This window comes from Microcebus murinus, chromosome 2 (assembly GCF_040939455.1).
Source record: "Microcebus murinus isolate Inina chromosome 2, M.murinus_Inina_mat1.0, whole genome shotgun sequence".
Classification (NCBI taxonomy): Eukaryota; Metazoa; Chordata; class Mammalia; order Primates; family Cheirogaleidae; genus Microcebus; species Microcebus murinus.
The window spans coordinates 33,528,585-33,553,922 of NC_134105.1; the positions used below are offsets into that span (position 1 = coordinate 33,528,585).

At 49.7% G+C, this 25,338-nt stretch overlaps 2 protein-coding genes and 4 non-coding genes across 6 annotated transcripts; 5 read left to right on the forward strand and 1 right to left on the reverse strand.

Annotated features, from left to right (window-relative positions):
- The first annotated feature begins 6,391 nt into the window (after positions 1-6,391).
- On the forward strand, positions 6,392-9,093 carry RPS8 (ribosomal protein S8). The gene is made up of 6 exons (XM_075997707.1): positions 6,392-6,453; positions 6,881-6,987; positions 7,481-7,580; positions 7,980-8,155; positions 8,348-8,477; positions 8,928-9,093. Exons 1-6 carry the CDS (start codon positions 6,450-6,452, stop codon positions 9,035-9,037), a joined length of 627 nt encoding a protein of 208 aa, XP_075853822.1. The 5' UTR covers positions 6,392-6,449; the 3' UTR covers positions 9,038-9,093.
- LOC142869828 (small nucleolar RNA SNORD55/SNORD39) lies at positions 6,714-6,793 on the forward strand. Its single transcript, XR_012918380.1, has one exon. It is a non-coding gene; the product is annotated as a small nucleolar RNA SNORD55/SNORD39 (small nucleolar RNA).
- Positions 7,293-7,397, forward strand: LOC142869837 (small nucleolar RNA SNORD46). Its single transcript, XR_012918389.1, has one exon. It is a non-coding gene; the product is annotated as a small nucleolar RNA SNORD46 (small nucleolar RNA).
- On the forward strand, positions 8,207-8,276 carry LOC142869836 (small nucleolar RNA SNORD38). The gene has a single exon (XR_012918388.1). It is a non-coding gene; the product is annotated as a small nucleolar RNA SNORD38 (small nucleolar RNA).
- On the forward strand, positions 8,724-8,792 carry LOC142869835 (small nucleolar RNA SNORD38). Its single transcript, XR_012918387.1, has one exon. It is a non-coding gene; the product is annotated as a small nucleolar RNA SNORD38 (small nucleolar RNA).
- A 2,598-nt stretch (positions 9,094-11,691) lies between the features above and the next one.
- Positions 11,692-16,236, reverse strand: BEST4 (bestrophin 4). Its single transcript, XM_012775964.2, has 9 exons — positions 16,081-16,236; positions 15,898-15,992; positions 15,106-15,339; positions 14,688-14,842; positions 14,007-14,084; positions 13,510-13,707; positions 13,311-13,391; positions 13,071-13,225; positions 11,692-12,926 (listed from the first exon to the last, which is right to left on the reverse strand). Exons 1-9 carry the CDS (start codon positions 16,230-16,232, stop codon positions 12,650-12,652), a joined length of 1,425 nt encoding a protein of 474 aa, XP_012631418.2. The 5' UTR covers positions 16,233-16,236; the 3' UTR covers positions 11,692-12,649.
- Between the last annotated feature and the right edge of the window lie 9,102 nt (positions 16,237-25,338).

Here is a 25,338-nt window from a genome sequence, read left to right on the forward strand (position 1 = left end):
CCAGGCATGGTGGCACATGCCTGTAGTCCCAGCTACTCGGGAGGCTGAGGCAGTAGGATTGCTTGAGCCTAGAAGTTCGAGGTTGCTATTAGCCAGACTGATGCGACGGCACTCACTCTAGCCTGGGCAACAGAGTGAGACTCTGTCTCAAAAAAAAAAATTCTGTGGGAATGGTGACAAGAAAGTACTTGACTTGCTGGATAGGAAAGGACCTGAAGGGCATACCAGTTCAGTCTTGCAAAAAGGTCTGCCAGGTGGACTGAGGGACCAAGCATAGGGCATGGGCAGTTTAGTAACTGGAGGACTTCCAGGTTCCATGTCATGGGACATGAATTATCTGAGTGGTAATGAACTACCACTAAAAGGTTGTAAGCCTAGGAACCACGTAGCCAAATAAGTGTTTAGGAAGGCCACAGCCAGGGCCTGGGTGGGAAGCATGGGGCATGTAGGCTACTGCAGAAACCAGAGTACAGTGGGCTCAGGAGGACAAGGTTCTGGCCTCAACCTCACTCAAGTTCTTCATTTGCAAAATAGCATTCTCTACCTCACGGTGAGAGAATTACATGAGTTTGAGGTGCCATTCAATAACCATTATTTTTTTTTGAGACAGAGTCTCACTTTGTTGCCCAGGCCAGAGTGAGTGCCGTGGCATCAGCCTAGCTCACAGCAACCTCACACTCCTGGGCTCAAGTGATCCTCCTGCCTCAGCCTCCCGAGTAGCTGGGACTACAGGCATGCACCACCATGCCCAGCTAATTTTTTGTATATATATTAGTTGGCCAATTAATTTCTATTTATAGTAGAGAAGGGGTCTTGCTCTTGCTCAGGCTGGTTTTGAACTCCCGATCTCGAGCAATCCGCCCACCTCGGCCTCCCAGAGTGCTAGGATTACAGGCGTGAGCCACCGCACCCAGACAACCATTAAATTCTGAATCATAAATTTGACAGAAATGGCACTACCTCTGTGGCCTTAAAAAAACAGATGCCTGAACTTTATCCTTCATCTATAAAATGAGGCCACCAATACTCACCTCACAGAATTATGAGGATTAAATGAATGCCACCATCCTGGACCTAATCACCCTAAATATTACGAGAGTCCCTAACTAGTCTCCCTCCTTGCATTCTTGATTTCCAGTGACCCATTCTCTTCAACCAGCCAGAGGAATCTTTGTAAGTTAACTCTCCTGGAAACCTTTCATACCTCCCTTTGCACAAAAGATAAATTCTCAATGCCTTACTACAAACTATTAGGCCCTATTTGGGGCTCCATTGCTCCAGTTGGAATACAGAACAGTTTGGAGGTTACCAGACCAGCTTCTGAAGCCACACTGCAGGGTGGGATCCTAGTTCTGTGCCTGTAGAACCTTTAGTGGATTACGTAACCTTTCTGTCCTATTTGAGAAATGGGGATAATATTGGCATATGGCGTTGTAATGAAAATTGAGTTGAATACAATGAGTACAATACTTCACATTTAATAACTTCTCCGTACATACTAGATAATTTAAGCACATAAGGACAAAGATTTCTATTTTATTCAATAGTGTATCCACAGTGTCCAGAACATATGTTAAGGCCAGGTGAGGTGGCTCACGCCTGTAATCCTAGCACTCTGGGAGACCCAGGCGGGCGGATTGCTCAAGGTCAGGAGTTCGAAACCAGCCTGAGCAAGAGCGAGATCCCATCTCTACTATAAATACAAAGAAATTAATTGGCCAACTAATATATATACAAAAAATTAGCCGGGCATGGTGGCGCATGCCTGTAGTCCCAGCTACTCGGGAGGCTGAGGCAGTAGGATTGCTTGAGCCCAGGAGTGTGAGGTTGCTGTGAGCTAGGCTGATGCCACAGCACTCACTCTAGCCTAGACAACAAAGCGAGACTCTGTCTCAAAAAAAAAAAAAGTAAAAAAAAAAACAAAAAAAACAGAACATATGTTAAGCCCAATATACATTTTTGAATGAATAAATTGTATCTCCTACCATTCAATGTTCTCTAACCACACTGGCCTTTGTTTCTTGAATATGCCAGGGCTTTTTTTTTTATGTAATAACTTTATTGATACATAATTCACATACCATAAAATTCATTTAAAGTGATTTTTAGTATACTCAATTGGGCAACTATCACCACTACCTAATTCCAAAACATTTTTGTCATCCAAAAAGAAACCCCATTCACACTAGCAGTTGTGCCTCAATCCCCTCTCCCCTCAGCCCTAGGCAATTACTGATCCTTGTTTCTCCATGGATTATGTTATTCAGGACAATTCATATAAATAGAATCATACAATATGTGGTCTTTTGTGTCTGACTTCTTTCACTTAGCATGTTTTCAAGGTTCATCGATGTAGTATGTGCCAGTATTCCTTTTTATAACCAAATAATATTCCATTGTATGTATATACCAAGCTTTGTTTACTCATTAGATGGTGAACAACTAGTTGATGAACAGTTGGATGATTTCTAGTTTATGTCTAATGCTGCTGTTTACATTTATATGTGTTTTTCTGTGATGAGCATATATCTTCAATTCTCTTGGATATATTCAAGTCCTTTGCCCTTTTTCTTTAAGAGATAGGACCTAGCACTCTGGGAGGCCAAGGCGGGCAGATCATTTGAGCTCAGGAGTTCAAGACCAGCCTGAGCAAGAGCGAGACCCCGTCTCTACTAAAAATAGAAAGAAATTAGCTGGACAACTAAAAACATACGTAGAAAAAATTATCTGGGAATGGTGGCACATGCCTGTAGTCCCAGCTACTTGGGAGGCTGAAGCAGAAGGATTGCTTGAGTCCAGGAGTTTGAGGTTGCTGTGAGCTAGGCTGATGCCATGGCACTCTAGCCCAGGCAACAGAGTGAGACTCTGTCTCAAAAAAAAAAAAGAGACGGGATCTTACTATGTTGCCCAGGCTGGAATGCAGTGGCTATTCACAGGTGTGATCATATAATCATAGCACACTACACTTGAACTGCTGGCTCAAGCATGATCTTCCCACCTCAGCCTCCTAAGTAGTTGGGGCTACAGGTGTGTGCCACTGTGTCCAGCTTCCCTTTGTCCCTTTTTACATTGTGTCATCTTCTTATTGTCAACTTATAAGAGTTCTTTATATATTCTGGATACTAGACCTTTATCAAATATATGATTTGCAAATATTTTTCCTTATTCCATGGGTTGTCTTTTCACTTTCTTTCTTTTTTTCTTTTTCTTTTGAGACAGAGTCTTACTCTGTTGCCTGGGCTAGAGTGCCGTGGCATCAGCCTAGCTCACAGCAACCTCAAACTCCTGGGCTCAAGCAATCCTCCTGCCTCAGCCTCCTGAGTAGCTGGGACTACAGGCCTGTGCCACAATGCCCAGCTAATTTTTTCTATATATTTTTAGTTGGACAATTTCTTTCTATTTCAGTAGAGATGGGGTCTTGCTCTTGTTCAGGCTGGTTTCGAACTCCTGACCTTGAGCAATCCGCCTGCTTCCCAGAGTGCTAGGATTACAGGTGTGAGCCACTGCACCCAGCCTTCACTTTCTTAATGGTGTCCTATGAAGCAGAAACTTTTTAATTTTGGTGAAGTACAATTTATTTTTTCTCTCCTTGTGTTTTGGCGTCATATTTAAGAATCCATTGCTAAATCCAAGGTGTGAAGATCTATCCCCACGTTGTTGTTTTTATCAGGAATATTATAGATTTTAATATAAAACTCTTTAAATAGTTCATAACATTCAATCTTGTGGACATTGGCCGGGCATGGTGGCTCACACCTGTAATCCTAGCACCCTGGGAGGCCGAGGCAGGTGGATCACTCAAGGTCAGTAGTTCAAAACCAGCCTGAACAAGAGCGAGACCCCATCTCCACTAAAATATAGAAAGAAATTAATTGACCAACTAAAAATATATAGAGAAAATTAGCCAGGCCTGGTGATGCATACCTGTAGTCCCAGCTACTTGGGAGGCTGAGGCAGGAGGATTGCTTGAGCCCAGGAGTTTGAGGTTGTTGTGAGGGAGACTGACACCAAGGCACTCTAGCTCAGGCAACCAAGTGAGACTCTCACTCAAAAAAAAAAAAAAAAAAAAGGAAATATCATTTGTACATTGATATATTATTGAAATAAATATCAGAGGAAGCTGTGAGGAATTTGTGTCTAAGAATGTGATGTTTTGAAAGTTAAAATTGCATGTAATTTTTTGTATCAAATCTGTCCATATAAATACCAATTGAACAAATGAAGCACAGCATTTTTGCCAATGACATATATGATATAGCCTTTGGAACAAGAAAAAATCCTGCTTTGACTCAATAGTTTGAGGGTAAGTAATTTATTTATTTATTTTTGAGACAGAGTCTCGATCTGTTGTCCAGGCTAGAGTGCTGTGGCATCAGCCTAGCTCACAGAAACCTCAAACTCCTGGGCTGAAGTGATCCTCCTGCCTCAGCCTCCTGAGTAGCTGGGACTACAGGTGTGCACCACCATGCCTGGTTAGTTTTTTTTTTCTTTCTTTCTATTTTAGTTGCCTGGCTAATTTGTTTCTATTTTTAGTAGAGACTGGGTCTCGCTTTTGCTGATGCTGGTCTGGAACTCCTGACCCCAAGCGATACTCCCTCCTCCCCCGCCGCTTCCTGGAGTGCTAGGATTACAGGCATAAGCCACCATTCTTGTCCTTGTATTTCTTTATGCCAGAGGTTGGCAAACTACTGTGTGCTGACTGCAACCATGAGCTAAGAATGGTTTTTACATTTTTATTTTATTATTTCATTATTTTTTTGAGACAGAGTCTCCCTTTGTTGCCCAGGCTAGAGTGAGTGCCGTGGCATCAGCAACCTCAAACTCCTGGGCCCCTGCGTTCCTACTGCCTCAGCCTCCCGAGTAGCTGGGACTACAGGCATGCGCCACCATGCCCAGCTAATTTTTTCTATATATTTTTAGTTGGTCAATTAATTTATTTCTATTTTTAGTAGAGATAGGGTCTCACTCTTGCTCAAGCTGGTTTTGAACTCCTGACCTTGAGCGAGTCAGGAGCCTGCCTGGGCCTCCCAGAGTGCTAGGATTACAGGTGTGAGCCACCATGCCTGGCCGGTTTTTACATTTTTAAATGTTTGAAAAAAATTCAAGCCAGGAGCAGTGGCTCAAGTCTGTAATCCCAGGGCTTTGGAAGGCCAGGCAAGACGAAGGATTGAGGCCTGGAGTTGAAGACTAGCCTGGGCAACATCACAAGACCCCCTGTCTCTACAAAAGAAAATTAAAAATTAGCTGAGTGTAGTGGCATATGCTTGTAGTCCCAGAGGCTGAGGGAGGAGGATAGCTTGAGTTCAGGAGTTTTAAGCTGCAGTGAGCTGTGATGATGCCACTGAACTCTATCCTAAGCCACAGAGACGCCCCCCTCTCAAAAAAAAGTTTTATGAACACAGCCACACTCATTCATTTACTGTTGTGTATGGCTGCCTTCTGGTGAGACAGAAGAGTTGAGTAGTTGTGACAAAGACCCCATAGGCCACAAAACCTAAAGCATTTACCTACTTTTAACTCTGTAAGAAAAGTTTGTAGGCTGGGCACAGTGGCTCACGGTTGTAATCAATCCTAGCTAGCACTCTACAAGGCCAAGGCAGGAGTATTGCTTGAGGTCAGGAGTTAAGACCAGCCTGAGCAAGAGCCAGACCCGCTCTCTAGAAAGAAAAAAATATTATTCATTAAAAAAAAAAGTTTGTAGACCTCCCCTTTATGCTCTCTCTCTAGGTTCCAGCCATTCTGGTGCTTTTTATTACGATTTAAATACTAACGATCCCCAGAGTAACATCTGTCCAGATCCCTTCCCCAAGGATGATCAGACATGAATATCCAGCTGCCTACCTCTCATTCCCATTTATATGATTCACCAGATCTCAAAATAAACATGTCCATAACAACTCCTGTCTTAGACCACTCTATCTCAGTAAATGGCCCCAATACTCATCTACGTGATCAAGTGAGAAACTTAGGAATCCCTGACACCTCTCTCTCCCTCAACCTCTATGTCCAACTTATCACCAACCCTTCAAAACAAAACCCAAGTCCACCACTCATTTCCACCTCTACTACCTTCCACCTTTTCCAACGCACCGGCACGCACGTCCCTCATCTGGACTACTGCAGTAGCCTCTGAAACGAGTCTCACAACGTAATTAAAACTATTCTGCTCCCTTCGGCTGTGCCCTAAATCTCTTCCGATTCTGCCAAAAGCGCTCACACCTAACCACGCCGCGGACCCACCTACCCCTCCCAAGGTCGGCAGCGCCGGGCGGGAGTCCGCAGCCAGCAGGACTCTCCCAAGCCCCGAGGGCCTCAGCGCGACAGCAGAAACGTAAGTCATTTCGCCCTCCGTGGTTACGGCCCTCTGAAACAACGTCAAGGGGCGGGACTGCGTTTTACAAACCGGACCGTGAACCTTTGCGTTTTCTCTTTCCAGCCAGCGCCGAGCGATGGGTGAGTGTCGCTCAGCATTGGGGCTATGGGAGTGGGGTAGGGGTGAGCTCAATCCAGCTCCATCCTGCCTGGCAGCCAAGTTAGGAATACAGGAACCCCGACTCCCGGCCGGGAACAACCACAGGGAGGGCTGGCCCTCAGGTTTGGGCCGCCGAGGCCCTTCCCCGGGGGCTGCAAAGGCGTCGGGGTCCGAGCCGCGGGCTGTAGGCTGCGAGCAGCACCAACATGGCTGCCGCGGGCCAGAGGCCGGCTGGGTCGCGCGCGCATGATGACACCTGGGAAATGCTGCAGACTGCCGAGTGCGCAGTGGGGAAGCCAACCTTGGAGAGCTGAGCGTGCGGCCCGCCCGGAGCGGGGGTCTGGAGCTGGCGAGTCGCCAGCACCGAGTTCCCGCGGCTCAGGCTTTCCTCCCCGCTCCCACATACAGGCATCTCTCGGGACAACTGGCACAAGCGCCGCAAGACCGGGGGCAAGAGAAAGCCCTACCACAAGAAGCGGAAGTATGAGCTTGGGCGCCCCGCTGCCAACACAAAGGTGTGTGCGCCTGACCGGCCCGAAGGTCTTCCTTTGCCCTCCAGCGTGGTCGGGTCTCCGTGTGGCTTCCCCCTGGGGCTCTGATTTTTTCATAGTAGGAGCTGAGCAGCTGCCTACCTGGAGAGAGTATGCTCTCAGTCCCCTGCCCCCAGCTTAGGGGCTGATGGAGACAGATAACAGAGTGGTGGGACTTGGAGAGCACCTGGAGAGGTGAGCTCCTCTCGTGACAGTCAGAAACCTGGGAATTCTGTTGCACAGAGACTTAATTTTCAGTGTTTTGGGGTCAACGCTTTCCTCATTGAGGTAACTGGAGTGATGAAAAAATTATCCTTAGGCATGGTTGTGGCCGTCTTGGTCACGTGTGTGCCATTTGCCAATGCAAGGACATGTCATAGTTACACTGACTATGTTGCCTCCATCCAGCCCAGGTTCCACTCCCTCTCTTACCTTGCTCTCCTTGGTAACCTGGTTCCTGTCTCCCTGTGTTTTCCAGATTGGCCCCCGCCGCATACACACAGTCCGTGTGCGGGGAGGTAACAAGAAGTACCGTGCCCTGAGGCTGGACGTGGGGAACTTCTCCTGGGGCTCAGAGTGTGAGTGAGCCCCTTGAGGAGTGGGTGGGAAGGCACCTAAACCTTCCTAAGCTTCAGTAAGTGCTTTTAGCAGGAAGTCTATGGCCTTCACCAAGGTACTTGAAATAATTTCTCCTTGCTGAAAAACCTTGAGGTACCTGGAGTTCTCTCTACCCAGACTTTCCTACCTTGTTCTCTTAGCTCTGCAGCCTGAGGGGTTGGGGCTATTTCTAGTGACTCGTGGTAGCCAAACACTTCTAAAAAGATGAGTGTGGAACACCAGCCGATGTTCCATGGCTGAGTGAAAGCTCATAGTGCTTCTCCTTAAAGGCCCTGCTAAGGGAGAATTGCCTGGGGAGGTGCAGCAAGATAGGTTGGCCTCTGGTTTACCTGATTTGATTCTGAATTTCCCGTGAGCAGGTTGTACTCGGAAAACGAGGATCATTGATGTTGTCTACAATGCGTCCAATAACGAGCTGGTCCGCACCAAAACCTTGGTGAAGAACTGCATCGTGCTTATTGACAGCACACCGTACCGACAGTGGTACGAGTCCCACTATGCACTGCCCCTGGGCCGCAAGAAGGGGGCCAAGCTGGTGTGTATTACTTTCCTGTGGGGGGTGGATTGGGCAGCCTGAGTCCAGCCTTCTTATGATGAAAGCTTAGTCCAGTTCTGCTACTGAAGGGAGAGAGATGAAAGCTTTTAATGCTGAAGAAGGCCATTGTTGGGCTGTGGGGTTCAAGAATGACCTTCCCTGCGCTAATCCAACTATGTTCCCTTTATTCAGACTCCTGAGGAAGAAGAAATTTTAAACAAAAAACGATCCAAAAAAATTCAGAAGAAATATGATGAAAGGAAAAAGAATGCCAAAATCAGCAGTCTTTTGGAGGAGCAGTTTCAGCAGGGCAAGCTTCTCGGTGAGATGCCTGTTGTGTTGGGGGGCGGTGGGGGTCAAAGATCGTGTGCTGCCTGTGTTTGTGCCTTGCCTCAGTTAATTGGACTGCCCACCATGAGGTCTAGAGGGTTCACCCAGAGAGTTTAATGACAACAAACTATAAGCACAAATGGGAACATTTGGTTACCCTATTAGTGTGAAACTGAAATGGGAAGGAAACATTGGGTAGAAAGGGCCATACATGGAGCTTGGAGTTTTAAAGGGGCTGTCTCAGTGATGAAAACATTGTCCAGTTCTGCTACTGACTTTAAGTGACGATAAAGTATGTCTGAGGAGACAGCAGTGGGCTTTGTGCCTGCCCCCCCCCCCCCCCCCCCCCCGTACCTGAGGCAACATAGACTCATAAGGGGATAGATAGGTTTGGATGGGGTCACTTTGTCATTTTGCTAAGGGCTATGTATTCTCTTGGCAGCATGCATTGCCTCCAGACCGGGCCAGTGTGGCCGAGCAGATGGCTATGTGCTAGAGGGCAAGGAGCTGGAGTTCTACCTGAGGAAAATCAAGGCCCGGAAAGGCAAATAACTCCTCCTCTCTCCTGTCTTAGTTCATGTAATAAAGGTGTTTATTGTTCTATCTGCTGTGCTAGTTTGTCTGAGTATTTGTTGCTCTGTCCTCTGGTTCCCTGTCCTGAGCAAAATTGGTGGCTACAATTACTTCCCTGCCTCTACCTCCTGCTGTCCACATAGGGTGTCCATGCCACACTGAGAGTCCCCATTGGTCACAACTCTACCTCCCTGAAGGCCTGGGCTATGCTGTTTTTTCCTGTATTGCTAGGAAAATCAGTTAAGTTTTTAACCTGAATTCATGGACGGTCTGGAAACTTGAAATTGTGTTCAGAGTTCATTACTGTGTTGCTGAGAGCATGTCATTCACATATTTGCATGTTAGTATCTTGTCTGCTTTAGAGGGCTTTCTATATCTTTGTTTTCTCTTGAGCTCTATAATCTCTCACCATCTGGAAATTTAAAATATTTAGGGTTACCATTGACTTAATGCATTGCTAAATCTAAGGATCACTTTTGTCCTCAACTCGCCCTATCAAACACTTTTTTGAGATAGTTTCACTGTTTCCAAAGAGTGCCATGGCATCAACCTAGCTCACAGCAACCTCAAACTACTGGGCTCAAGGCGATCCTCCTGCCTTAGTCTCCTGAGTAGCTGGGACTACAGGCATGTACCACCATACCCAGCTAATTTTTTCTATATGTATTTTTAGTTGTCCAATTTCTATTTTTAGTAGAGATGGGGTCTCTTGCTCAGGCTAGTTTAAAACTTCTGACCTTGAGTGATCCTCCCAACTCAGCCTCCCAGAGTACTAGGATTACAGGCATGAGCCACCATGCTCGGCCAAGGATCAGATTTTTGATGCAGCAATTTCCCATCTCAAATAAAAATCCTTACCAAGTACTATGGCAACTCTAGTTGACTACACAACCATCCTGACCCTACTGAACATACACGTTCAGTTCATGTACTATTATTACCCCTTGTGGGATATGCTCCCCAAATATCCACGTGGCTCATTCCCTTAAGGTCTTTGCTGTCACCCTAGCAAGTTCTTACCTGATCACAATATTTAAATTGCAGTCACTCCTTCCATGCTGTCTTATACTTTGCCCACTTTTTTCTCCTTATCCCTTAACCTAACAAATTTTGCTCATTTTATTTGCTTGTCTATTTTGCTCTCCTCCCATTGGAAAGTTACTGTAGGGAAACAAGAATATTTGTTTCCTGCTGTATCCCAGGCACCTGGAAAAGTGACAGTATACCAGGTACTCAAATATGTGCAAAATGAATTGAGAAGCAAACAGATTTTACCAAGTTTAAAGTTGATGGGAGCCGGACGCGGTGGCGCGCGCCTGTAGTCCCAGCTACAAAAAAAAAAAAAAAAAAAGTTGATGGGAAATTAAAGTGTGTGTATGTGTGTATATATATCTCAAGGGCCAAAGAAGTGCAAAATCCAAGGGGTTCATCAGCTTGGCTTAATTGCAGACTTCTATGAATAGACAATTGGGAAAGTTAATTAGGAGATCAATTCCCTCTGAGTACAAAAACTGCCCTAAAGATTAAAAAAAAAAAACTTACCTGGCTTTCACACTCAGTGCCAATGTTTACTGACAACTATGTGTCTTACAGCATAGCAAAGCAATGCTCAGCACTTAGCTTCTTCTACAAGGCATCTATTTCTTTGCCCTGGCTAGAGTGCTGTGGCATCAGCTTAGCTCACAGCAACCTCAAAGTCTGAGCTCAAGCGATCCTTCTGTCTCAGCCTCCTGAGTAGCTGGGACTACAGGCACGCGCCACCATGCCCAGCTAATTTTTTTCTGTATGTTTTTAATTGGCCAATTAATTTCTATTTTTAGTAGAGACAGGGTCTTCCTCTTGCTAGTTTGAACTCCTGACCTTGAGCAATCTGCCCATCTTGGCCTCCCAGAGTGCTAGGATTACAGGTGTGAGCCACCACACATCTATTTCTATTCCTCACCCTCCCTTACTTCTACCTCTAATCCATCAGTAAGACCAGTGGGTCCTTTCTCTAAAGAGTCTGGAATCCACCTACTCCCTATCTCCACTGCCTTCACAGGTGACCATTCTTGCCCTGGAACATGGCTATCTTCTCCCTGTAAGACCTGCAAAAAAACTCAAATATCTTCTGAATGAATGGCTACCATTGTGGGGTGTAGCTGTCTCCACACTTCCTTTGTTCTGACATTTGTTATTTGGCCTTAAATCCAGTTTCAGCATTCACCAATTTTTTTTTTAGGTGGAGGCTGGAGCTTAGGCAGGAATCAATTTCACAATTCCAATCTACAACTCTGTTAGAGCTGTTCCACAAGGCCCTTCTCTAACCCTCAACTGAGTGCTCCAGTGCTGCAGGCCCACCACGGAGATGGACCTGTGTTTCCACCCATAAACTGTCCTTTCTCCTGCCGTTAGGTTGGTGGGAATGGAGAAGGGTTTGGACACTAATGTCCAAACATTGAAGGTCATGGGTGGGTAGCATAGGCCTATCATCACGTATGAGTTTAATCAGCCTCAGGGCAGATTCCCAAATCTTACTTCATCTTCATCCTACTGTGTGCATGCCAATTCAATTTTTAAACAACTACAATTACACGGGGGGGGGGGGGGAGGTGGAAAAAAAAACAATTACAATTACAGAAGTAATAAATGCATATATTCTTTTTTTTTTTTTTTTTTTTTTTTTGAGACAGAGTCTCACTTTTGTTGCCCAGGCTAGAGTGAGTGCCGTGGCGTCAGCCTAGCTCACAGCAACCTCAAACTCCTGGGCTCAAGCGATCCTCCTGCCTCAGCCTCCCGAGTAGCTGGGACTACAGGCATGCACCACCATGCCCGGCTAATTTTTTGTATATATATACTTTTAGTTGGTCAATTAATTTCTTTCTATTTTTAGTAGAGACGGGGTCTCGCTCAGGCTGGTTTCGAACTCCCGACCTCGAGCAATCCGCCCGCCTCGGCCTCCCAGAGTGCTAGGATTACAGGCGTGAGCCACCGCGCCCGGCCTCATATATTCTTATTGTAAACAAAAATTTGAACATTACAGCTAAAGTAAAAGTCCTGCAGCACACATACTGGCCCATTTTCTGAGTAAGGCTATCAGGGTAAGGTATATTATCCTTTCAAACATTTTTTAATGCACCAGTCTCAAATTATGATCCCCGGACCAGCAGCACAGCATCACCTGGGAACTTGTTAGAAATGCAAATTATTGGGCTCCATCCCAAATCCAATGCCCCAGAAACGCTGGGGGTGGAGCCCAGCACTCTCCAGACCAGACCTTCAGTGATGCTGATGCTCCCTCAAAGTAGAACCACTGGCCTGGCTCCCGGCTGCTGAGAAGCTAACCGTGCATCTGGGATCTTGTCCTTTGTGCCTGGTCTCATTTATCCTTCTAGCTCCGCTTCCCGCAAGCGACCCATCCTACCTTCTCTCCCGCCAAAGTGGACACAGTCCCAGCCCTGGCACAGGCCCTTCCCACCATCTTCTCTTTCAGGGTCCGGGCTCAAGGCACACGGGAAAAGCCGCTGTAACAGCGCTGGCGGGCAGGACGGGGCACGGCGGGAGGTGGCAGTGGGGAGTGGGGTAACCGGGGGCGGGCAGGCGGGCAGCCCCTTAGGGCTCCAGGGCCTTGTCCCCGGACTCCGCCGCCTCCTCCTCCTCGATGCGGGCCGCGGCCTCGGGGTCGTCGCGCTCCTCGGCCCGGAAGCGCAGCAGATGCGGGGTCCGGGGGGCGCCTCGCGCGCGGCCGAAGTTCCGGAGGCTGATGGCTGGGGAGGGCGCCCCTGCGCCCAGGAAGCGGCCGAGCAGCGGGGTCTGCGCGGCGGGCGCGGGCCAAGGCGACGTCGGGGACGCCTCCACCTGCAGGCTCTGCTCAGGGTCGTCGCTCACGCTGCGGGAGGGAGGGCGGGCTGAGCGAGACGCGGCTGCGTCCGGGGCGGGCCGCGGGGACCGACCGAGTCATTGGTGCTCCAGAGGGTGGGCGGGGACCCGCGTGCCGGCTCAAGCGCGGCCTTGACCAGCGCAGGCCACTCACCGCAGATTGAAGGTGGAGCCCAGGAAGGAAGGCCGCAGCGACTCCGCCGCCGTGGCCACGGTGTAGGGTGGCTGCGGCTGGTCCTCGTCCCAGTACAGGTCCTTCTCGGCGAGGGGCAGGTTCTGGTACATGTCATCCACGGATAGCAGGGACACCTGGCAGCAGAGGGGCGGACAGCAGGTCACAAGGATCCTCCTCTCCACACCTGAGTTGAGAGCTGTCCCCCAAACCTCTGCTCACCTGCAAGTTACGGTCTATGAGCTGATTAGTCTCAAAGTCATCATCATCCTCACCAAAGGGGTTGATGATCTGCTCGGCCACCTGTAGGTTGCAGAGCCAGTATTTTCTAGGCTCAGAGCCCCACTTTGTCCCCAAAGTTGGGGTGGACCCTGTGCCCACGTCTCTACTGAGCAGTTTGACATGACTATGAAGTGCTCACCTTGAGCCAGCCAGCATAGAAGAAGAACTGCAGCAGAGTGGTGAGAGGCACGTACATGTCCAGGTCTCCTAAGGCCAGCGCAGGCTCCTGGCCTGGCCCTGGAGGGTCCTGAGGTTTGGTAGCGCCTGCCTCTGGCTCCACAAACTGGCGGCCAACCAGGGAGAGGGCAAAGAAGGAGTAGACAGCTATGGTCACTACCTGGAGAAGGAAGAGCCAGGCTCAGAGTTGGCGCAGTGGGAAAGGGAGAAAGGCTGCCTCTGAGGATCTGTTGTGAGTCTGACAAGTAATTAAATAAGGATCAGGGTGTGGCAGCAGCCTTGGGGACAGGGCCATCTTGGTGGGGGTGAAGGGAGGCTCAGAGGATGAACCTGTGGCTGTTCTGCGCCTCAGGGACCTGAACTGGGCAGACAAGTACCATCTCTAATTCTTCTCAGCATCTCACACACAGCACAGGACATACAGTAGGCACTGGGACAGGGGAGATAGGAGGCAGTTACTTGGGTATAGACGAGGGGGATGCTGATCCAGTCATAGTGGAACAGCATGCTGCACTTGGCACGGTACTTGTTCAGCTCCTGGTGAAACAACAGGAAGAGGAAGTCACTGGAGGCAAAGACGGAAGAATGAGAAGAGAACAGGGAAGCCCAGAACAAACTAGCCTGGGCCAGGCCTAGGGGCTCAGTCTCTTTCTGCTCTCAGAGGTGTTATCAGACTGGGGTGCCTGTGATGGGAAGCAGTTTAGCAAAGCAGTTGCAGCACAGACCCTGGAATGCCACTAACTAGCTATTTAATGTAGGCAAATTTCTTTTCCACTCTATGCCTCAGTTTCCTCATTTGTGAAATGGAGATGATAATAACGCTACCTATCAAGGATTTTGTAAGGATTAAATGAATTTGGGTATTTTTGTTTTTGTTTTTTTTGAGATAGGGTCTCCCTATGTTGCCCAGGCTGGTCTCCAACTCCTGGGCTCAAGTGATTCTCTGCCTTGGCCTCCAGAGTAGCTGGGACTATAGGCATGGGCCACAGTGCCCGGTTTGAATGAGTTAATATAGGTACAGTGCTTCCAAAAGTGAAGGATACATAGTTGGAGCCATATAAGTGCTAAGTACTAAAATTATTATCCTCCTGCAAAGCTAGAGGGAGGGGAGCAGATGGTTCTGGACCCAGGCTGACTCACTTCCAGAAGTAGACAGAGAGCGATGTCATCACGGATCCGCCCATCTCTCCGGGCCTGGGCCGCCAAGTTGGTGAACCAGACGCAGGGCACCCAGTACTTGTTGAAGTCGGATTTCAGGCTCTCAAACTTTTTCCTCTCTTCCTGGGACATGAAACCTGCGGGGGGGGGGGGGGAGTGGGAGGGGTGCGGATGCATCCTCCACCGCCAGGGGCAGCCGCTGTTCCACCAGATGGCAGCCCTCCCCCGCATCCACCGGCGGCCCAGGACTCGCGGTTCCTGTTCTGGGGTCCCGGAGCTCTCCTAGGGAGTCAGACATCAGCTTCCCCGGAGGCCCCTGCCCCTGCCTCACCCCAGCGTGGCACCGGCACCTGCACCTGGCCGTGGCCTGGGCCCCCAGAGGCTCCCGCGGGCCGCGCACCTGCGTCCACCACATGCTCCATGGTGGGGAAGCGCTTGAGCACGCGCGTGCTGACCGAGCGCAGCACCAGCACCGAGGCCAGGTTGGCGTAGCGCATGAGGGTGCGGCGCAGCAGGCGGCCCTGCTGGTCCACGCCGTGCACGCTGGCCGAAATGACGCACATCAGCTGGTCCGGCAGCGGGATGCTTGTGTACTGGGACCACCAGCGGTTCACCACCAGCGTCACGTAGAAACCTGGTGGCCACCATGGGTAGAGGGGCAGAGAAGGAGCATGGAGGGCCCAGGAGTCAGAGTGCCGGTGTCCCCCAGCCATGGGCCCAGTCCAGGCCAGGTTGAACCATGGTTGGAGGAAGGACACATTCGGCTCCAGCACACTGCCTCTTTCTCTGGTCCCACCGCCCTGCTGTGCCAGGTCAGACACGAAAGAAAGATGTACAGAACTTCCTCTGGCACAGGGAAGTGGCAGTTGAAAGCCAGGTAATGGTTAACTCTGAGGTCTGCTTCCTATGAGAGTGAAGAGAGAGTGCTGTCCCCTCCCTCCAGCTCCCCTCCAGTGCCCAGAGTGAGGTTGTGAGACCAGCAGGTGTCTTGTGCCAGCAAGTGATAGGCAGGGCCTAGTCCTCCCAAAATCCTGCACCCAGCACCCAGCACCCAGCCCCTGTGCCTGCTCTGGTCGGCCTCCAGGCTGTGCTGCTCTGCTGGGTAATTCTGACCCTCAGAGCTGTCACCTCAACCCAAAGGTCAGGGAAGACAGCAAGGAGGATACCAAGGACAACTAGAAGGAGCCCTCACCCAATACAAAGGACAAGGGGATGAGGTCCGCTGAACGGTTGCAGTACCGGGCCACCTGGGCATACACATGCCTCTGCTCCTGGGTCAGCAGCAGCCTGGGGAAGGTCAGGTGTAGGCCGGGTTAGAGGGAGGTGAGCAGCCCAGCCCCCTTCAGGCCAGCCCTGAGACAGACCCTGCCCTCACCGGTAGGTGACGCTGAGCGCAGCGTACAGGCCCACGAAGAGGAGGAACTCCTTGTAGAGGAGCTTGTAGATGCTCCCCCTCCAGCGCAGAAGCAGGCTGGAGAAGCCTCCGAAGCGGGCCTCCGCCACTTTCAGGGTATATGAAACCGTCATGGTGCTGGGGGCCTGGAGCAGGAGGTCACAAGAGCTGCCCCCAAAGCCGTCCCTCTCCTTAGCTTGCCTTCCCATCACCATGCTTAGTTCCCCAGGCAACCTCCCTTCAACTCTGGTGACGCACCCCAGCCTTCACCCTGTGTCAGTAGACAAGGGGGTTGGAAGCTGCAGAGCAGAAAAGTGCACCCACGTCTCCTGCAGAGCCCAGTAGTACGTGGGTGAATCCAAGGTGCAGCTGGGCAAGGTGGGGCTGAGATCTGTGCCCTTCAAGCATGAGCCTTGCCCGGGCTCCTCTTCAGCCTGCAGGGCTGGAGATAGCCAGGTCCTGAGCTGCTGAGGACGAGAGACCAACTCCAGCCCAGACCCACCACTATTCCTTGGGACTTTGCTCTGGAGACTGATTATGATGTAGTCTCTGAAGGCCCAGGGTACTGTCACCCCCACCCCATTCCTGCCTACCTGCTCTGGGCAGCAGCCTGTGCTGAGGGAGAACTGGGCTGGGCTTCACCCTCACACACTTAAATACCTTCTGGGTCCATAAAGTTAGGCTGGACTGAGGCCATTATTGATGGATTGAAGCTGTCACCCAGCTTCTCCTGGTGCTGGGAACTGGATATGTGTCCCTACCCCTGCAGGGCTAGGCTGGCCTTTGAGTGGCAGAAGTGCCACCTGCACTGACCCCACAGCTCACACAGACAACATGTCCTTCAAGCCAGGGTGATAGGTATTACTGTCCCATGCTTCAGGTGCGAAGGCAGATGTGTGATAAACTGTTGCAATAATACCAGCTGTTGATCACAGAGCACTGACTAAGTGACAGGGACTGTGCCAAGGGCACTACTGTGTCATCCTCTCATGGAATGCTCATCACAACCCCATGAGGTAGGAATCATCCCCATTTTGTAGTTGAGGCACCAAGAGATAAATGACTTGCCCATAGTCACACAGCTAGGACATGTGGGAGGCAGGACTCAAAGCCAGAGCTGATAGACTTCAAAGCTGGAAGTGGCTCAACTGGGTTGAGACAAGGACTTAACTCCAGGACCAGGGTCCTGTGCACTGGCCACACTGCCAGCCTTCTTGTCCAGGGTCTGGGGGTCTTGGCCAGGCCCTTCTTCATCCCCATGCCACAGGGCTGATGGCATGGATCCAGGAGTTCAGGCCCAGGAATGCAAGTCCCTGTAAGCCCTGTGTCTAGCATCTTGACTAGGGTACCCAGGCTTTGAGTGGGCACTTCCACCTCTGGGCCTCAGTTTCTTGATCTGTCAGTCAGAGGAAATAATACCTAAGGCACTGATAGAGTTAGAAATAGAACCTCAAAGCAGACAGGGAATTGGGTAGTTCACTTACCCTCTGAGTGCTTACCAATTTTGGGAGTGTTGGTCCCGCCTCTGACCAGTCTTGGGAAGCTCCTCCCCGGAGCTGTTAGCTGGTTCTTACCCACAAGTCTTATCTAAAGAGAGGATGCGTGGGCAGGTGGTTATTAGCATGGGCTTGGGAGTCAGACAGACATGGGTGTGAATTCCAGCTCTCTGTAACCTTGAGCAAGTTACCCAATGTCTCTGACCTTCAATTTCTCCTCTGCAAAGCAGAACCAATAGCACCTACCTAACAGGGCAGTTGTGAGTCTTTACAGAAACCATGCTTAGAGCCCGGAGCCCTCCAGGCATTGAGCTCGGGCTACTATTAACTATGAAAAGTTGAATCTGTTCCCTGTGGTTTCCACCTCCTGGCCCACTGTTGCCTCCCAAGCCTTCCAGACCAGGTGGTCCTTCAGAAATGAGGAGGCAGAGACCTTCTGCTGACGAGCTTGTCCCCAAGCCAAACAGGGCCAGATCCTGGATAACACAAGGCCCTCTGAGACTCACACACCTCTAACCTCATCACCAGCCTCTGTCGAGCTATTTGGTTTTTTTGTTTGTTTGTTTGTTGTTTGGTTTTTGGTTTTTTTTTTTGAGACAGAATCTCACTTTGTTGCCCAGGCTAGAGTGTCAGCCTAGTTCACAGCAACCTCAAACTCCTGGGCTCAAGCAATCCTCCTGCCTCAGCCTCCCAAGTAGCTAGGACTACAGGCATGTGCCACCATGCCCAGCTTATTTTTTCTATATATATTAGTTGGTCAATTAATTTCTTTCTATTTATAGTAGAGACAGGGTCTTGCTCATGCTCAGGCCGGTTTCGAACTCCTGAGCTCAAGCAATCTGCCCGCCTCGGCCTCCCAGAGTGCTAGGATTACAGGCGTGAGCCACCACGCCTGGCCTGTTGTTTTTATTTTTGAGTTGGAGTCTCACTCTCTTGCCTGGGCTAGAGTGCTGTGGCATTAGCCTAGCTCACAGCAACCTCAAACTCCTGGGCACAAGCAATCCTCCTGCCTCAGCCTCCCAAGTAGCTGGGACTACAGGCATGCGCCACCATGCCCAGCTAATTATATATATATATTTTTTTTAGTTGTCCAACTAATTCCTATTTTTTTTAATAGAGATCGGGTCTTACTCTTGCTCAGGCTGCTCTGGAACTCCTGAGCTCAAATGATCCGCCCGCCTCGGCCTTCCAGAGTGCCTGCCTAGTTCATTTTTAACTGCTTCTTTAAGATGCAGCTCAGAGCATCCTCTGGGAATCTTGCCATGATCTTCTCCAGGTCACTCCACAAAGCTTTCTAGTTTTTCTCTCTTGCAGCAGTTAATCGCACTGGCCTATGATCTGTTTACAGGGCAGGCTTCTCGCTAGCCCATGAGACACTTGAGGACAGGCTTGGATCTGATTGATTCATCTAGGTAAAGGTAGGAGGACTTGAAACCAGGCAGGCTTCTTTTCCCTCCCTTCCTGCCTTCCCTCCCTCTTTCTCTCTCTCTTTCCCTCCCTCCACCCCTCTTTCTCTCTCTCTCTCTATCTCTCTCTCCCACTCCATCCCTTTTAGCATTAAAGACATCTGGTCTCTCTCCCTGCCCGCCTTTTGTGACATTTTCCAAGGAGCCAAGATCTGAAAACCTATTCGTGGCCTGACCAGAGTTATGTTCTCCTTCCAGTCCCAGGTGAGATGTCAATGTGTGTGTGTGTGTGTGTGTGTGTGTGTGTGTGTGTGTGTGTGCGGTCTAATGGTCCAGAGGTCTAAAGACCTAGGACCTAACCTGGGGAAGGCAAGATACCAGCCCCTGAGCCTTGGCCATTGTGGCCGTGCAGCCCCTTCCCAAGCTCTGATCAGCAGCTTTCCTAGAGCATCTGGGCTGCTTACCACTTACAGATGTTCTAGGACTTGGGAAGCCAGATCTTGGGAGCAGAGGAGCTCAAGCTGTGTCTCCCTGACAGCTCTTCCCAGGGCACCCCAACTGGCTGCATTTCAAACCTTACCCCACCCCCATCTGTGGCCCTCACACTTCTTCCTGTTACCAGCACTCTGCTCTGTGAATTTCCCACAGAGCCAGGGATAAAGGTGCATGACCTGAAGCCTCTGCCAGAGAAAGAGGATGGTCCCCAGGCCTACCCAGCCTCTCCCTCCTGAATCACCTTATCTCCCTTCCTAGCTGCTGACAGGTCCCCTTAGTTTATGGTCTAGGAGAGGGAACCACTCAGCCATAAATCACCTGCCCTACCCTTCTTATCCCTCCAGCCTGCCTTTCCCTCCTCTACTCGCCCTGCCCACCGATGCCACCGGTGCCCCTCCCCTCCTCACAGCTGGGAGCTGGATGTATGGCTTGGCAGTTAACAGTCTGGAGTCAGGAGCCTGACTACCCAGGTTCCCAAATCCAGGCTTCATCATGTCACCAAGGTCACTAAGCTTTGTCCCCTTGGGTAAGCCAATTAACCCAGCAGTCCCCAACCTTTTTGGTACCAGGGACCAGTTTCATGGAATGCAATTTTTCCATGGATCACGGTTGGGGGGGATGATTTCAGGATGATTCAAACGCATTACATTTTTATGTACTTCATTTCTATTCTTATTACATTGTCCTTGCACTCACTGATAGGGTTTTGGTGTGAGTCTGCAAGCACTTGATTAATTATGGTCTCTATGCAGTCAGACCTCTCTGCTAGTGATCATCTGAATTTGCAGCTGCTCCCCAGTGCCCATCACCATCTCAGCTCCACTCAGATCATCAGGCATTAGATTCTCATAAGGAGCACACCCTAGATCCCTCGAATGTACAGTTTACAGTAGTGTTCCTCCTATAAGGAGGTTCCTCCTATAAGCTCCTATAAGAATCGAATGCCTCCACTGTTCTGAAGGAGGCGGAGCTCAGGTAGTGATGTGCGCGATGGGGAGCCCCTGTAAATACAGAAGAAGCTTTGCTTGCTCACCCACTACTCACCTCCTGCTGTGTGGCCCAGTGGCCCAGTTCCTAACAGGCCACAGACCCTAGGGGTCCACAACCTAGGGATTGGGGACGGCAGATTTTTTATTTTTTTTTGAGACAGAGTCTCACTCTGTTGCCTCGGCTAGAGTGCCGAGGCGTCAGCCTAGCTCACAGCAACCTCAAACTCCTGAGCTCAAGCGATCCTCCTGCCTCAGCCTCCCAAGTAGCTGGGACTATAGGCATGTGCCACCATGCCCAGCTAAGTTTTATTTTTTTTGAGACAGAGTCTCACTTTATTGCCCAGGCTAGAGTGAGTGCCGTGGCATCAGCCTAGCTCACAGCAACCTCAATCTCCTGGGCTCAAGCAATCCTCCTGCCTCAGCCTCCTAAGTAGCTGGGACTATAGGCATGCACCACCATGCCTGGCTAATTTTTTGTATATATATTAGTTGGTCAATTAATTTCTTTCTATTTATAGTAGAGATGGGGTCTTGGTCTTGCTCAGGCTGGTTTTGAACTCCTGACCTCGAGCAATCTGCCTGCCTCGGCCTCCCAGAGTGCTAGGATTACAGGCGTGAGCCACTGCACAGGCCTGGGACTGCAGGTTTAACCTCTTAACTTCCCCAAGGGGAAATAGGGATGATAATTCCTATCTCATAGAGTGGTTGTGAATATTAGATGAGTTACTAGTATAAAGTGCTCAGAGTAGCACGTGGTGGGCCTAAAGCACTACCTTAGCTATCAGCACATCTCTTATCTTTGGTGTTATCTTTAACCCTCCACTTCTGCACCCACGAAGGACACTTGCCATCCCTTTATTGCTGAATCCAATAGACCCTCCCAAGTCCAAACCTTATTGGCATCTCTCATTCCTGAAAGACTCTCCTCTCTTGGTTTCTGTCACCTGATGCTGTCAAGAGACTCCGAGTCTCAGGGGCAGGGCGCAGGCCTGACAGCATCGTCTGAGGGATGGAGACACCGAGAGCTCAGTTTGGGCACAACCTCAGGTTGTGAGAGTCTTGGGGGCCAGAGAAAGGGTGCTAGTAAGAGAGACATGGGGCAGTGTAGGAAGAGGACAAACACAAGGACAGGGAACCAATGGCCCCTGAAAAGTCAGGCAATGGTGAATAGTAGAGTCAGACAATCTGGGGTTCAGATCTTGGCTCTGCCCTTTGGGAATGTATGTGACCTTGGGAAAGTTGTTTAATTCCCCAAACCTCAGTTCTCTTATCTCTAAAATGGGGATAATAATCACATCCACATCATGCAGTTACTGTGAGCAATTGATAAATGTCAAGCTAGGTACATGGGAGGAGCATAAGGCCCGTGGAGGGGGAGCATGTGCTACATAGAGGGAGGAGGCAGAGATGGGCTGTCAGGCCCTTAAATGACAGTGTCCCGGAGGATTGCTTGGTATTCTGGCTCCTAGAGAAGGGCCAAAGAATGGTATAAACTTCCCAAAGACAGTTGACAGGACAGTAGATCTCAAAAAAGGACAGTGAGGACGGGGAAACAGGTGAGTAGGTTTTGAGCCCTGCCTGAGTCTGAGCCCATCCAGCCACTTGAGGAAGTCATAGGAGGAAAGCAGGAAAGCCCAGATGGCATTTCATTTTATTCCTGAGCGCTGGCCCCGGCTAACGTCCCCTGTGGCAGAGATTAGAGAGGTAACACAGCCATGGGTCAGATAGCCTGAGCTCAACCTTCAATCCTGGGCCTGGGAGGAGAGGGAACTTAGTCTTGGGCTCAGCATCAGTGTTGGGGAGGAAGCTGTAAGGAACCAGGCCTGGGAGCAAACAAGTTCTCTCTCCCAAGGAGCCTGACACTTCCCAGAACCCACTCTCTAGCTATATTGGCAGAATCCACTCTGGACCCACCAAGTTCAAAACTGTTTTCCCTGGGAAGCCAGGCCCAGTAGCCAGGGAAGCTTGGGAACTTGGCAAACTGGGGAAGGGGCAAGTAGACCTTCCCTCCTCCACAAACCTGGCAAAGCCTTTTGGGGTTTGGCCCCTGGATGAACAGTCCGGCTACCGTTCCTCCTTCCCCTCAAGCTACTCTGAACTTTTAGTTCTTTCAAGTACCAACAGCTGTCAATTCAGACCTCAAGGAGCACACTGGTTCTCCTCTGGAACACTTTTCCATCCTTGTCCATTCTGTTCCTGGCTAACTCCTCCTCAGCCCTCAGGTCTCTTGGAAATCTCACCCTAACTGGGTGAGATCCCACGGCTGGGCTCCTAGAGGCTACCCCCACGCCCTGCCCCCCTTCCCTCCCATAGCACCAGTTACAGTCCAGTGTAGTTGTCACACCTATGGATTGCGCTAGCGTGTAGCACAGGACCTGACACCCAGTGGTCACTCAGGAAAATGTCTGTTGAAAGAATGAACGGCCAGTTCCATGGCTGACCTCCCAGTTCCTGTGCCCTGCACTAGGGATCCATCAGCTTCCTTCTGGCCAAGCTGCTGGGACAGGGGAGTCCTGATGAGCTGCCATGGTGGATCCCTGCTGAGCCTGGCTTGAGGGCCTCTGGAGCACTAATGGAGAGTGTCAAGGCTGGGAAAGGACCAGCTTATCATCGAGGTAGAGGTTGGAAGCTTGGATGTCTTGTGGACCATACTGCATAAGGGCCTGTGCTTTGTACAAGGGGGACAGAAGATCTTGTGACTTTGGTGTATGAGTACTTCAGCATATGGTTGGGGCTAAACTTAAATAAGTTGTCTTAGTGAGCTGAGAGACTAGAGAAATGACTTTCTAGGCTTGGGGGACACAGAATTCTGAGCTGGTCAGATAGACCCTCTAAATCTGAGGTAGCAGGTCTTCTGCCTCTCCCCTCTGCCACAAGACAGAGTATTGGGCCTTGCTAAACTTTATTATAAACTTAAGATGGCGGGCGTGGTGGCTCACGCCTGTAATCGTAGCACTGTGAGAGGACGAGGCAGGCGGATTGTTTGAGCTCAGGAGTTTGGACCAGCCTGAGCAAGAGCGAGACCCCATCTCTACTAAAAATAGAAAGAAATTAATTGGCCAACTAAAAATATATAGAAAAAATTAGCCGGGCATGGTGGCGTGTGCTGGTAGTCCCAGCTACTCGGGAGACTGAAGCAGAAGGATTGCCTAAGGAGTTTGAGGTTGCTGTGAGCTAGGCTGACGCCACAGCACTCTAGCCCAGGCAACAGAGTGAGACTCTGTCTCAAAAAAGAAAAAAAAAGAAATAAACTTTATTATAAAATTAAGAAGCTGTTATGGGCTGAATTGTGTACCCTACCCCCCAAATTAGTATTTTTTTTTTTTTTGAGACAGAGTCTTGCTCTGTCACCCTGAGTAGAGTGCAGTGGCCTCACTGTAGCTCCCTGTAACCTCAAACTCCTGGGCTCAAGTGATCCTCCTGCCTCAGCTTCCCGAGTAGTTGGGACTATAGGCACACATCACCGTGCCTGTAGTCTAATTTTTCTATTTTTAGTAGAGACGAGGTCTCACTGTTGCTCAGGCTTGTCTCAAACTCCTGAGATCAAGTGATCCTCCTGCCTCAGCCTCCAGAGTGCTAAAATTATAGGTGTGAGCCACCGCGCCCAGCCAAATTCATACTTTTAAGTCCTAATGCCAATACCTCAGAATGTGACTGTATTCAGATAGGGCTTTTAAAGAGGTAATTAAAAATGAAGCCTTTAGAGTGGGCCCTAATCCAATCTGACTGGAGTTCTTATGAGAAGAGGAGATTAGGACACACAGAGATGATCCCGGGGTACACACACTGAGAAAAAGACGACATGAAGTTAGAGAGAGGAGACCACCATGTACAAGCCAAGTAGAGAAGCCTGGGAAGAAATCAACCCTGTTGGCAACTTGTTCTTGGACTTCCAGCCTCCAGAACTGTGAGAAAAGAAATTTCTGTTGTTTACACCACACAGTCTGTGGTATTTTGTTATGGCAGCTCTAGGAAACTAATACAGAGACATTTTGCTTTATTTTCCAAATATAAAATTGCAATATTGAATGTGCCTTTTGAAGCTCTCCATGCCTCAGCCCCACTTAGCTGGGAGATTTGTCCTTTTTAGCCCACCGCTACCATACCCCCCCAGGAAACTGCTGACCTGCAGGGATAAAGGCAGACTCCCCAGCACTGCACTTAGGCCTCTCTCACCCCTCGCCCATCTAGGCTCCTAGTATTTCTCCACGTCTCAGGCTGCTTCGGGTCTCGCCTCAGTGGTCGGGAAGAACAATGTTGCAAAAGTTGGCCCTGTGGGCCTGATGAAGAATTGGGTGGAATCTCTCTGACAGGCATATGCAGGGAATGAAATGGAGATGAGGCCAAAGGTCAGGGAAGCAGCAAGGCACTGTGGCAATAATCCCAACAGAGACAGACCTAGGCCAGGGTATGAGGCCAAGATGGAGCCAAATGGACAGATATCAGAAGTGTTTGGAGATAAACAGGCATTGGGCACTCAGTAAATGTTTGTTGACTTTCCGGGTCACTCCACTCTTTCTAAAGCAGGTTCTTCTGTTTACTCTCCTGTTTGCTTCCTTTAGAGCACTTGTCACAGCCTGCAATTACCTTGTTTGTGTACTTGCCTGTTGTCTGTTTCCATCAAGCAGAATTTGAACTAAATGAAGGCTGCAGCCTTGAGCAGTCTTATTCCAGACAACACCTGGCACTTAGCAGATGCTTTTGATAAACGTTTGGGGACTGAATGGCTTAGTAATCGATTGGATGGTACAGAGGGACAGCAGGGAGGTGAGAGATCACAAGGCCATGAGGGCTGTGATTCTGGAACAAACACTTAAGAGGGATTAGGAACCCACCTCTGGGCTGGGTGCGTGG

Bases quoted from the DNA above. Each gene is read 5' to 3' on its own strand.
- RPS8 (XM_075997707.1), top strand. The intron at 6,988-7,480 runs GTGTGTGCGCCT...TGTGTTTTCCAG, and splicing joins GCCCCGCTGCCAACACAAAG to ATTGGCCCCCGCCGCATACA. The intron at 8,478-8,927 runs GTGAGATGCCTG...TTCTCTTGGCAG, and splicing joins TCAGCAGGGCAAGCTTCTCG to CATGCATTGCCTCCAGACCG.
- BEST4 (XM_012775964.2), bottom strand. From the start codon at position 16,232: ATGACGGTTTCATATACCCTGAAAGTGGCGGAGGCCCGCTTCGGAGGC. The intron at 13,708-14,006 runs GTAACTGCCTCC...TTCCTTCTCCAG, and splicing joins TCCCCCTCGTCTATACCCAA to GTAGTGACCATAGCTGTCTA. The intron at 13,392-13,509 runs GTGAGCACTTCA...TGCAACCTACAG, and splicing joins TCTATGCTGGCTGGCTCAAG to GTGGCCGAGCAGATCATCAA.